Consider the following 13,127-nt stretch of genomic DNA (forward strand, 5'->3'; position numbering starts at 1 on the left):
TTATAACCGATGGTCAATGACTCCACACATTATCCAGCCATACCAGAACCAGCCCACATATATGAGACCTTTATTCTTTCTAACCCCGGACAACCTCTTTGAGTGCCCGAAGCTCAGGTGGACAGATCCCTAAGGAGTATGTCTAGATGCCATAAAGGACCTGAAGACAAGATGATCTTGATGTTTCCTTGAGGAACCTACTGATTCTCTACAATAATTCTGCACACAGGTGAGGCTTCTCATCACACTACATGTTACCACTTCCACCAGAAGCGTGTGTCCAAGATATATCAATGAATATTGGGTCATGTGACCAAAACTTTTTACGTTGCTATGAATGACTCCCGAGATACAGGTCAAAGTCACTTTATTTACATGTTACATACAATTCTTGTACTTTTATTCCAGCATGGCTCCCGTTCCCTCTGTCCTCACTTTCCGCAAAACACATCAATGGCACATGGCAGATGGGGGCCCAGAGCATCCAGCTGATCAGACAAGGGTCCCCAGATCCACCCATCACAATGGGGATGCCAATCATTAAATGGACCCATACCACAAGATGTTGTCAAGGGTCAAAATTATATTCTCCCAATTAATATTATAATTTAAAGGGATTATCCGGACTTGTGTAAAATAATAAAAGAAGTCATAGCTCCTCAACCTGTTACTTTCTAAGGCAGGTCAGTAAGGCCAGTGACTGGCTGCGTGGTCAGAGGGAGCAGGAAGTACAGCTCACCACGGGATCGTGAAGCACCAGAATGGAAACAGTGAGGGATCGGTGAGGGGAGTATTGACTTATTTTATGGTTTTGCACCAAGCAGAGCCTTTTTTTTAAGAATTTTTAAATTACCAGACAACACCTTTAATCAAAAGCAAGGAGATAAAATATCCATCTTTCACTTGGGCACCTTAAGACTCAACATGCCTCCCGGGATCTTCTAGCAAACTGATAGACTGGACGGTCACACTCACAAAATGGCTTCTTTCCAAATGATGAGTAAACTTTAAGACACTCGAAGGCAGTGTTACCATAGAAGAAGGTCATATGAAGTATGAGACACCCACAGAGGAACCATGGGGAAGGGGGGTGACAGTGGACATATAAGGGAGGGTGAATGGATGTGATGTATACCAATGAAGCCTGGGCAAAAATGGGACAAGGACACCACCTATGAGATGAATGAGGTTGGACACAAAGCCGATTCATTGGGCGGTCTTCTTCTTCTTGCGGCCTGTCAGAGGGAAAAAAATAAAAATGTTGAGGTTTACAGTGAGACACTTCACCCCCCCATACCTTAAAGGGGTATTCCCATCTCAGCCAGTTATGGCTCCTGCCAATGTGATCACTGAACACAGAACTCTAAGACTAGTTTCACACTAGCGTTGAAACCATCCGGCAGGCTATTCTGGCAGAGGATCAGCCCGCCGGAGTTCATTATGTCCAGCGTCGCCGGAAAAGGCTGGAGCACTGCCAGACCCTATTGACTATAATAGGACTTGGCGGGGATCCGGCCTTTTTCTAGCATTAGTGCCAGGTTCAGATGGCCAAAAAACGGTGCTTGCTGGCATAATCTCGGCACTAATGGCAGATCCCATTATAGTCAATAGACTCCGGCAGGGAGTGTATTATACTGTTCTCTGTTTTTGTTTTTTAGATTTTAACAGTATGGGTATTTTCAGACACAGTGATGCTAATAATGTTCATTATTTTAATTGTGAGGAAAGGGGGGGGGTGATTTGAATTTTAATATTTTTTTTATAATTTTTATTTTTTTACTTTTTAAAAGTTCCACTGGGAACATTCAATCACTTCTCTCATAGACTCCAATGCATCGATCGCATCTCTCATAGACTCCAATGCATTGATCGCGTCTCTCATAGACTCCAATGCATCGATCGCGTCTCTCATAGACTCCAATGCATCGATCGCGTCTCTCAGACTCCAATGCATTAGTACTATAGTCTATGAGAGATTTGCTGTGTTCCTAAGGAGCCCTGTCACAGGCAGGATCTCCACTGCATCATAGGAGGACCAGGGCTGCCACAGAAAATGATCTGCTTCCCAATGACCAATAGTGGGAGCAGCTCCAGCCCCAGAGGTGCATCGCTTCAGGGTTTTCTGCCTTCAGATGCAGTGGTCACATCTGCGATTGACGTGACTGCCGATTGCAGACATTACTCTTGGGTGTCTGCTGTTTGAAACACTGGAAACCCGGCAGCTATGGCGCCGCCTGTGCTCACAAGCGGGTTCCATATTTAAACAGATAACTACCATTAACTAAGGGTTAAAGGGGTTATCCACCTCGGAGTGGGTTGGAAAATAAAAGAAGTGATACCCCACCACTCCCGTCCTGACACGTTCTGGGTCCTGGGTGGTCTCTAATTCCTTGTCCCGTCTTAACAGCCATTTACTGACTGAGCACATGGTTGCCTCAGCCAACAATTCCTGGTATTTCCTGTGTGTCAAGAAGGACCCAGGAAGTAGAGACCAGCGGGGACCTGGTAAGTGTAGGAACGGGAGTGGCGGGGGATGGTAAGTATTTTATTTTCTTAACACTGAGCCTTTGTCATTTCTACTGGACAACCCCTTTAAGCAGACTTACTTATATATGCACTCTGACACATTGGGTACTATTGAAAGTGTTGTTACATTTTGGCATTATCCTTCTAAACCCAAGGGAAGGGCAGTCCTTCAGCCATGGTTCCTTAGAGGTTTCCTCCACAGGAGTTTTTTCTTGTCCTGAGTGCTGGAGGGTGACTCTTTGGGAGTTGGGGGTTTAGTGCCTTTCTCTACACATCCTGGCCTGGTTGTAGCTTGAAATGTTATATTGGCCTATGAACTGTCACACCTACAAGGCTGGGTTCACACTGTGGTTTTTCAGCATTTTTTTCTGTACTTTGATCTCATTTTTAAAAAAAAAAAAAATTACAGGTGAAATGTGCTATTATAATGTGTTTCGTGTGTAAAATCCACATGGTCAAAAAACTCTGCAAATTGCAGTAAAATGTGCATTTTAACAGCATTAAAAAAAAATTCATGGAAAAAACTAAAGTCAGATGGCTGTGTATCCTACAGTATCTGTGAACCACAAGGCAAGATATACTTACCCAGCATATGTGATTATTGTACACATGTGGCTTTAAATAAAGCTGTGCTAATTCAACATCCAAAACAATGTTTTGTGTATTTTTTGGATCATATGTTTATTGTAGTTTGGGTCACTTTGCTGGTGAGCAAGGGTCCATCCCTTATCCAGAAGTCATGCTTTCTACTCCGCCACTGTGTGTGTACTGCCGCTAGTAGGTAGGATATTCCCACCAACAAAATGGCCGCCGTGTAGACAAAGTATGCAGCCTAAACTCCGCCCCTTGCTGCTTGTCTATATTCATTTTTAGAGGGATTGTTCACCTTTTGTTTACTACAGACCCCACAGCTGGCGGTGGTGATCACACTTAGCTGGGTTCAGGCTCCATCGCTGCCTCGCTAGCTCTACAGCTCCCAGGTCTACCCACGTTAACATCCGGTTGGATGCCAGGCCACGCCATTGGCTACAGCGGTCACGTGACCTGGCATCAAACCGAATGTTGATATGAGGAGATACAGTACCTGCATAGCTGGTGGGGTGGCGACGGAGCCTTAACCCAGCGGCGGGGATCAGGCCACGGCAGCTCAGGCCACGCTGTGGGGTCTTCAGAAAAGATCTACAAAGGTGAACAACCCCTTTAAGGTTTTAAAAGTGTGACATCGGACAAAACAGGAACAAGGAGGGTAAGGAGACTATGTGAGGTCTCATTTGTAGTTATTTTCTCTTGGTTTGTATATTATGTTTAGTGCCCTTTATCCCAAAATGAGTAAAATGCAGTCAAGAAACCGCCCTGAGGGTGTCCATAGCCCCCAGAATGGGGGTCGCATATCACTGTATGAGTGGAGTGCCAGGCGGTGCATGCTTACATACAGAACTCCAGCAATGAGATACCGATTCACTATCCTGTGGATATGCAAAGTTTTCTTTTAGACTGGTCATCTTGTGTCAAGCAAAAAATGTCAGGAAGGACTCATCTTCATGCTATTACTTCCGTACCAATCAAACGTTTCACAAGGAGGAGTAAACTTACGCATCTCCAGATTTCTGGTGATGGCATTTGAAGCTCGGGCCCTTGGTCCCTGCTGTGTAAAATGGTACCCAAATCGGACCACAGAAGGACAATTCTCCAGCATGGAGGCCATCTCCATCTCTACCGTGTCTCCAAGGTTCTGGTGCTGTAGGAAATATGAAAAATAGACAACTTATGATCAGAAGATGGAAATGTCTTGTCCACATCTGGGGTTCTCCAGAACATCAACACTGATAGTCTATACCAGGGACGCCCAACCTGCTGCCCTCCAGCTGTTGCAAACTTACAAATCCCAAGATGCCCTTATATCTGTAGGCTGTCTGGGCATGCTGGGTGTTGGAGTTTTGCAACAGCTAGAGGGCCGTAGGTTGAAAATCCCTGGTCTATACAACCATTAATGTTTGATTGGTCGATTGGTTTCAGACCCTAGGGCCACCAATGATCAGTCCCACAAAATACCCAAATACAGATAGTCTGTTGTAAGGGTGTCCTGGAGAATGCTTTACAGTGTATCTACTATAGGATCAAGTCCTACCATGGGGTGGAGGTTCACCACTTGTGTGATTGGGTTCTATCATTACTTCTAAACCCATTCATGGACTAGTGAGAAACATTTTACCTGGTTGTCCACCTTGAGTTCGGTCAGTGTTGGATTATTCTTCACGGCTTTAATTACGGCCAACATCCCTGCACTGGAGATAAAGTTGGACTCGATGTTTAAGCTCTCGAGAGTCTTATTTTCCTTAATCATTTCGGCCACAGCCTGCAAGAAACCAGAAAATCATTATGGTGAAGAAGAGGGACCTAAAAACTTCTCACATCCAGGGGTAACGCATTAAACACAAGTCTACGGTCAGTCTCAGATATGTTCCCGTTACAGAAAGTGGGTATGGAACTACTGTGTCAACCAATCGGTTTGGCTTTAGGCTACACCTAATGGCGTTATCTGGAAGTCCCCTGTTTTTCACCCTTTAACCACTATACAGGGATCAAGACTTCGCTGCAGTGGAACCATCAAACCGATACCTCCTGGAATAGTCTGTGGTTGGTGCACGGGCAGACAACAGGATATAACATACCTTAGCAGGTGAAACCTATTGCTCAGGCATCCTACCACTGGGAAAGATGCCTGAAGTACTCCAGGGTTGCCAGCCATTTGCTGGTGAAAATTAAGGTGCAGATGCTGGAGGGAGCACACGTGAGTAGGGTGCTGCCTGCATGGAGCAAAAGAGCAGGTCCACAGTGGGAGGAAGGTTAGGCCCACAAGTAAGAATAACAGAGCAGCAGTGGGCTGACAGCCATCACTGTAATGGTTCCACTCTAAGGTATGGATTGTGAAGGCAACATGGAAGTGATCAATGTGCAGGTGGAGCTGAGAGCAGTACACCTTGTTTTACTGTGCATGTGCTTAGCACAGGTGGAGCTGAGAGCAGTACACCTGGTTTTACTGTGCATGTGCTTAGCACAGGTGGAGCTGAGAGCAGTACACCTTGTTTTACTGTGCATGTGCTTAGCACAGGTGGAGCTGAGAGCAGTACACCTTGTTTTACTGTGCATGTGCTTAGCACAGGTGGAGCTGAGAGCAGTACACCTTGTTTTACTGTGCATGTGCTTAGCACAGGTGGAGCTGAGAGCAGTACACCTTGTTTTACAGTGCATGTGCTTAGCACAGGTGGAGCTGAGAGCAGTACACCTTGTTTTACAGTGCATGTGCTTAGCACAGGTGGAGCTGAGAGCAGTACACCTTGTTTTACAGTGCATGTGCTTAGCACAGGTGGAGCTGAGAGCAGTACACCTTGTTTTACAGTGCATGTGCTTAGCACAGGTGGAGCTGAGAGCAGTACACCTTGTTTTACAGTGCATGTGCTTAGCACAGGTGGAGCTGAGAGCAGTACACCTTGTTTTACAGTGCATGTGCTTAGCACAGGTGGAGCTGAGAGCAGTACACCTTGTTTTACAGTGCATGTGCTTAGCACAGGTGGAGCTGAGAGCAGTACACCTTGTTTTACAGTGCATGTGCTTAGCACAGGTGGAGCTGAGAGCAGTACACCTTGTTTTACAGTGCATGTGCTTAGCACAGGTGGAGCTGAGAGCAGTACACCTTGTTTTACTGTGCATGTGCTTAGCACAGGTGTTGCTGAGAGCAGTACACTTTGTTTTACTGTGCATGTGCTTAGCGCAGGTGGAGCTGAGAGCAGTACACCTTGTTTTACTGCGCATGTGCTTAGCACAGGTGGAGCTGAGAGCAGTACACCTTGTTTTACTGTGCATGTGCTTAGCACAGGTGGAGCTGAGAGCAGTACACCTTGTTTTACTGTGCATGTGCTTAGCACAGGTGGAGCTGAGAGCAGTACACCTTGTTTTACTGTGCATGTGCTTAGCACAGGTGGAGCTGAGAGCAGTACACCTTGTTTTATTGTGCATGTGCTTAGCACAGGTGGAGCAGAGGGAAGTCCACTTCAGATCCCTGTGTATGTGCATAGCACAGGTGGAGCCGAGGACTGTAAACCTTGTTTTACTGCGCATGTGCACAGCACAGGCGGAGCGAAAGACAGTACACCTCAACGAAGCCAAGAGCTGTACACCTCTCTGCATTGTGCAGGGGAAGTCATAGTAGAACACTTACTTCTTTAACTAACTCATGCTGCAAAGGCCGGTTTTAGAAAGCTAAACCCCAGCTGCACAGTGACCCGCAAACCGAGTAACAGGTTATCTTTAAGGGCACGGTGCTATGTTAAAGGGGTTGTCTCATCATGGACAATCGCTAGAATATGCCCCCGTTGTCTTATAGGTGCGTGTCCCACCTATATCGAGATTGGAGCCCCGCAAGTGAAGGAGGGCGCACTGCGCGCATGTGCAGCCGCCCTCAATTCATTTTGTATGGAGCCGTCAAAAATAGCCGAGCACTGGTTCAGCTATTTCCGTCGGCCCCATAGAAATGAATGGGAGCGGGGGCCGCGGCTATCCCATTTTTTTCCATGACGTTGTTCGCCATATAGGATGTATATTTTAATATTTTAATGGCACAGGCATTTTCACACGTGGCGATGCCTATGCCAAGGGGTTCGATGAGAATAAGTGTTTAATTAGGGGGGGGAGATGTGACAATGACACATGAAAGCTGCAGCGGGTAGAACTTACGAAAGCCACGGGATCGTTGCTACGTGTAGCCACTAGACTCAGTTTCTTCACATGGTTGTTCACCTTCATGGCTTCACAAACCTCCCTCAGCGTCGGTATGGGAATGTCCTGCAATAAGAAGAGCACAGAATGGAAGTATCTGCCATGAGCGACCATAGAGCGGACTCCTACAGCCTTCCGCAGGATAATTACATGGATATTATTCAGATTCACTTCCACCAGGTCGGAGGTGTTGCTCTTTATTTTCCGCAGTGTTTCTTCCACGTTGGTTGGATTTGGGGGCTCGTCCGGGACAGGTTTATATTTGTCGGGTTGTACAACACCTGTAAGGAAGAGGCACATACACAGAAGTGCTGAGCGTCACGATGGGAATATACATGACCCTCACATCTCTGTTTGTAGCCACATTCAACGGGGCTCATCTGTGTCCACCATCCGTGCTGTATGGACTATGGTGAAGATTACCATTTATGCCACGCTTTTTTTTTTTATGTGGATTTCTGAGCAGAAATCCTGGTCAGAAAATGCTGGGTGAACAGGCACCAAAGGGTACAGTTACTAAGCTTCTATTCAGAAATGGTGGCCCAAGTCCTGCTTTGGGCAGGAGAGAGCAGGTGGCGAGTGGGACCGCACAAAAAGCCCCCTAGGAGATTTTACGTTTTTTGCGTTGTCATTCTTTACTCCCTACATTAACCCCTTAAGGACCCTGGGATTTTTTTTCCATTTTTGCATTTTAGTTTTTTTCCCCATAGTCCTAACCTTTTTTATTTCTCCATTCACATAGCCTTATGAGGGCTTATTTTTTCGCGGGACAAGTTGTACTTTCTAATGGCACTATTTACGGTTGCATAACGTGTAGAAGGAAGCGGAGAAAAAAAAATTCCAAATAGGGTAGAATTAGGAAAAAAAACGCAATTCTGATAAAGGTTTTAATTTTTATTTTTTATCTTCATTCTCCAGGTCAGTGCGGTTCCAACCATACCACACTTGTATCATTTTTATTGCGTTTTTTCATAACCATATTCTAATCCCTATAACTTTTTTGCAGCTATGTGTACGGGGCTGTGTCAGGGCTCATTGTTTGCGAGACGACCTGATCATTTCAGTGATACCAATTTGAAGTGTGTGCGACTTTTTGATCACTTTTTATTAAAAGATTATTGGGTAGTTGAAGTGACAAAAAATTGTAAATTGGCTGTTTATATTTTTTTTCCCCCGCTACGCCATTTTCCGTATGCCATTTATATTGTTATAGTTTAATAGTATGTTTTTTTTTTATTGGTTAAGTATTTTTATTTTAAGGAAAGGGGGGTGATTTGAACTTTTTTTCTTTTTTTATATTTGTAAAAACTTTTTGGGGCTTTTTTTAAACTTTTTTTAAGTCACCTTAGGTGACAATGACTTGCAATCATTCGATTGCCCATAATATTCAGTGATGGCTAAATAGCCATCATTGAAGACTTCATTTGCACTATATCAATACAAGGCTGCCACCTAGTGGCCTTTATTGATATATACATCAAATTGACTCGAGGCTCGCGCGTGCAGCGGGCACCTTAGAAGGGGGGTCTATGCTATGGTATTTTAAATAGCAGAGACCCACGGCACATGTATGCGATCAGCCTTAAGGCTGATCGCATACATCTTACCTTTCGGATGCCGTGGTCAAATGTGACCACGGCATCTGCGCAGACGGGAACCGGAAGTCGCACGCTTCTGGTCCGGTAACAGCGTTCCCCGGCTGAGATCGGGAAACCTGTTACCTTGTGCTAATTGACCGAAGCCTCGAGTCGTGTTGACTCGAGGCTTCGGTCAATTAGCACAAGGTAACAGGTTTCCCGATCTCAGCCGGGAACGCTGTTACCGGACCAGAAGCGTGCGACTTCCGGTTACAGTGATACAACATTTCTATAGTTTTTCTTGTGTTTTAATACCTAAAAAAAATTAAACTTTAGAAAATAAATAATTTTCTTGGCATCGCCATATTCGGACCCACATCACTTTTTGACTTTTACGTCTATGGAGCTGTGTAAGGGCTAGTTTTTGGCAGAGTGATCAGTACTTCTTGAGGATACTATTTTGAAGTGTGTAGGACTTTTTGATCACTTTTTTTAAAAAAATTGGGGGGAGGTGACGCAAGGAAAATACGTTAAATCGTTCATTTCGATTTTTTTCCGTTACACCGTTCACCTTATGGGATAAATATATTTTTTGGGGGAAGATGAAACGGCGGAAAAAAGGTGATTCAACCATTTTGGTTTATTTCTGTTATGCCGTTCACCGTATGGGATAAATAGTTTTTTTGGACAGGCATTGTCAGATGCTGATGAACTTTATATATATATATAAAATATTTAAAAAAGTTTAGTTTTTTTACACTTTTTAAACATTCCTCTAAGGAACTTGAACATGCGATCACCTCTGTCAACGCATTAGCATTGGAGTCTATCAGAAATCTGCTGTATTCCTAAGGAGCCCCGCCGCAGGCAAGGTCTCCTTAAGAACATACCGTATTTTCAGGCTATAAGACGCACCTCGGATTAGGAGTAGGAAAATAAGAACTTTTTTTTTACATTAGACCTCAGAGCAGACCCCCAAATCAAACCCCCAAGCTCCATAAGCCTCAGTCAGACCGTTGAACCTTTATCACACGGTTGAACCTTTAGATCAGACCCCCCCCTTCCCGCCTCCATTAGCCTCAAATCAAACCCCCTCAGTCTCCATTAGCCTCAGATCAGCCCCCGTCAGACCGTCCAGCCCACATTAGACCTCCAGCCTCGATTGACCCCCCAATCAGACCCTATCAGCCTCAGATCAGACCCCTCCCAACTCTTGCCCAGCTCCGGAGAAGGTGGCATCTTTCAAGAGACGACATCTGCTGGACATGTACAGCTAAAGGAGTTAAATGTCTGTGGTCGGCATTACTGCCGATCACAGACATCAGAGTAAATCCGCGGGCTCCCGGGGGCGAGGGCGCCAGAATGGGCGTCATCGCCAGCGTCCCCTCTGCTGGGCTGCAGCAGTAACATACTGTTTGGTATGCAGCCAATCACTGATCTCAGCAGTGTGTGGATCTAGATCGCTGAGGCCAGTGACTGGCTGCAGTGATAAATGGGACATCAGCCCAAACAAGACATCACTGCTGCAGCCAGTGGAGACCAGAAGGGGCTCATGAAGGTGAGGTAAGTGAGTTTATTTTTAACCCCCCCAAATGGGTTAGATTCATAACACAACTGGGCTTGAAGGGGGCAACACTTCCCATACTGTAGGTGTGCGTGTGAGGTATACATGGAAATGGTGAGGCATTTTAGGACAAAAAGGCTTGCGTGCACTTACTGTTGATACCCTCCTTATTAGTAATGATTCCAGTGGTGATGGCGTCATAGTACTGCTTGTTACTCATCAGTGTATACATCCCCAAGATGGCTGCAACATAAGAAAACACCGCCGTCAGTACCGAATCCATATAATATAATGGAAAACAAGAATCCATGTCTGAACTGAGAATGTAGAAGGACACAGAGAGCAGGCTCCTTCCTGAGGAACCTAGGGCAATGAACTGGAGGGTCGGCTCATCCCTCTTGGTGGCACCAAAGCTTGGCTGTAAGAATAAATGATTAATATACCACGTCCTCACCCTCGACACACAGTGTAAGGAGATACCCCCGGCCTCACACTCTCCCATACTAAATATACACTTGACTCAGATCCAAATCTTCCGAGTTCTGCTGACTGGAGGGAAATGGTGTGGACTCAGCTACTGGTGCAGAAGACGATGAGGACAACATGGACAAATCATAACCCCAAGAGTGGGCAGCACATCAGACTTACCCATTCAAGTTAGTATAAAGTTCTCCCCTATCCACAGGATGGTGGGACCCGCACCAATCACAAGAAAAGAGGGTCCAATATTCCCGTTCTGATGGAGCGGATGGGTCGCGCATTCTCACTGCCGAGCCATCCAATCTGTGAAGGAGTGCCAGAGATGGCCGCGTACAGCACTGTGGATAGGGGAGAACTTATAAACTTGGCACAACGCCTTTAATTCTGCCTTTTGCAACTTGTTTATTTCAATGAGTGGTCCTTAAAGGGGTTGTCCAGTGCTTAAATAGCTACGACTAGGGATGTGCAAGGTGATTGATCTCATCAAGCAGACTTTATCATCTGTGAAGAATCTCCCCTGCCACTTGACCGACAGTGTCGGACATCTCACACCTGTGCCTCTACTCTAATTCGCAGGGCAAACTCGGAGTCTCTGCTTCAACGACTGTTCAGGAAGTGTGGAGGAGCAGACACAGTTGCCGCTCCATTAGTGGAAGCAGAACCTCTGCACTTGGGCAGATACTTGGAGCAGCGGCGCAGGAGTGACAATGTCAGGGCCCACTGAGAAAAATAATCGATTCGCTCATCCCTATTGATGACCTATCCTGTTGACAGGTCATCGATATCTAAACCAGTGGTGGTCCAACTCCCAGCAGTCTTATCCGTCAACTGATGAAAGGTGCTATTGGGTTGGTCAAGCACTGCGCCTCTTCCTCGGCCTGTGACGCCATGTCCATTGGTCAAGTAAATAGGATTGAGTCAAAGTTTGGGAGAAATGTCTACCGCCACTGCATTATCACTGAGAAGCCAAATGACAAACTCAACACTGCTATATTCGTAAAACGTGGAGTGTTTGTTTCTCTTCTGACTGGTTGCCATGAGTATCTCCATTGTGTCCCTCAGTAAATGTTCACGTCATCTACGATGGAGGTGTTTGATCTTTAAGTCTCCTGGAGATGGGCATGGTTCCTCAGTGAGGTCACATCGGAGCTATTGACATTTGAGTCAACCATCTAACCATAACCATCTGAATCATCACCAGCTGAAGTAATATCATGCACTCATCCCTCTGCAGATGCCTTCACATGAGGTGCTCTCCTAGATCGCTTGCCCTCCTTTAGTTTTATAAAGCCTTCCCATAGAGGATATAGATCTTCACTAGTCTGGTGACCACAACACCAAAAAGTCTGGACTGTAGACTTAAGAGCTTTCTGATAGATCTCTATGTTACTAGGACCACCTTTCAACATGAATCAGGTGGCAACCTATGACTGGTCAGAAAGCCAAGCCTTACCATTGGTGGTCATCTAAGTAGGGGTGGGACCTCTATGTACACTCCATGTGGTTAGCCCAACGATTGAAAGTCATGAGGTCCCTGATATAACTGGCACGTTCTTGTGCATGCCATCATCTACTCATCCGTTCTTGGTTTTGTATCTTGATGTACACAGAAGATTATACCGCCCACGTGGCTCGTACCTGCAATGTCGCACATCTCAGCATCAGTGGCGTTGGCCAAGGCCTCCTCCAGCTCAGGTTCTAGAGTGATCTGCTCCTCTTTAGGGATCTCCCTCTTTGCCTGTTTTGGGATAAAGGGTTTTCCTGTTGAGAAAAGAGAAGATGACTGACTATCTGAATAGTCTAACTCCAGTCACCTCCAGAGCTGCACTCACAATTCTGCTGCCTCTTCCTTGAAATCCATCACACCTATGCGGACCGGAATCCTACCATAACGTTCAGCTGAAGCCCTTCCATTCAAATGCATTGTGGGAAATGCTGCTGTTTAAAGATAGTGGATCGGCAGAGGGCAGCACGGTGCTGTGTACCCTCCTGACAGCTAACTGGCAATCGGCAGAATTTTGATGCAGCTCTGGCTATGACAGGAGACAACGTGCAATCACAAGGACACAGACATAACTGCACCCTTCTCTTATGAGATAAAAAAGTCTTACAAATCATTATACATTCAAATGGAACCAGGCAGGGCAAGGAAGAGGTCAGTGAGTTCAGCACTGCGAATATAGCCTGCACCTGTCTACGCCCGT

At 45.7% G+C, this 13,127-nt stretch overlaps 1 protein-coding gene across 2 annotated transcripts in view; it reads right to left on the minus strand.

Annotated features, from left to right (window-relative positions):
• Window positions 1–350: 350 nt before the first annotated feature.
• TMOD4 (tropomodulin 4) overlaps window positions 351–13,127 on the minus strand; it is a 29,186-nt gene continuing 16,409 nt past the window's right edge. For both annotated transcript variants that reach the window (XM_040411450.1, XM_040411451.1), the window contains exons 4-10: window positions 12,562–12,684; window positions 10,597–10,686; window positions 7,453–7,583; window positions 7,261–7,368; window positions 4,739–4,882; window positions 4,120–4,264; window positions 351–1,235 (exon numbers count right to left, since the gene is read on the minus strand). In XM_040411450.1, coding sequence (XP_040267384.1) covers window positions 1,207–1,235; window positions 4,120–4,264; window positions 4,739–4,882; window positions 7,261–7,368; window positions 7,453–7,583; window positions 10,597–10,686; window positions 12,562–12,684 — 770 coding nt within the window. In that variant the 3' untranslated portion in view covers window positions 351–1,206. The remainder of the gene's footprint in view (window positions 1,236–4,119; window positions 4,265–4,738; window positions 4,883–7,260; window positions 7,369–7,452; window positions 7,584–10,596; window positions 10,687–12,561; window positions 12,685–13,127) is intronic.

Source organism: Bufo bufo, chromosome 11 (genome assembly GCF_905171765.1).
Source record: "Bufo bufo chromosome 11, aBufBuf1.1, whole genome shotgun sequence".
Classification (NCBI taxonomy): domain Eukaryota; kingdom Metazoa; phylum Chordata; class Amphibia; order Anura; family Bufonidae; genus Bufo; species Bufo bufo.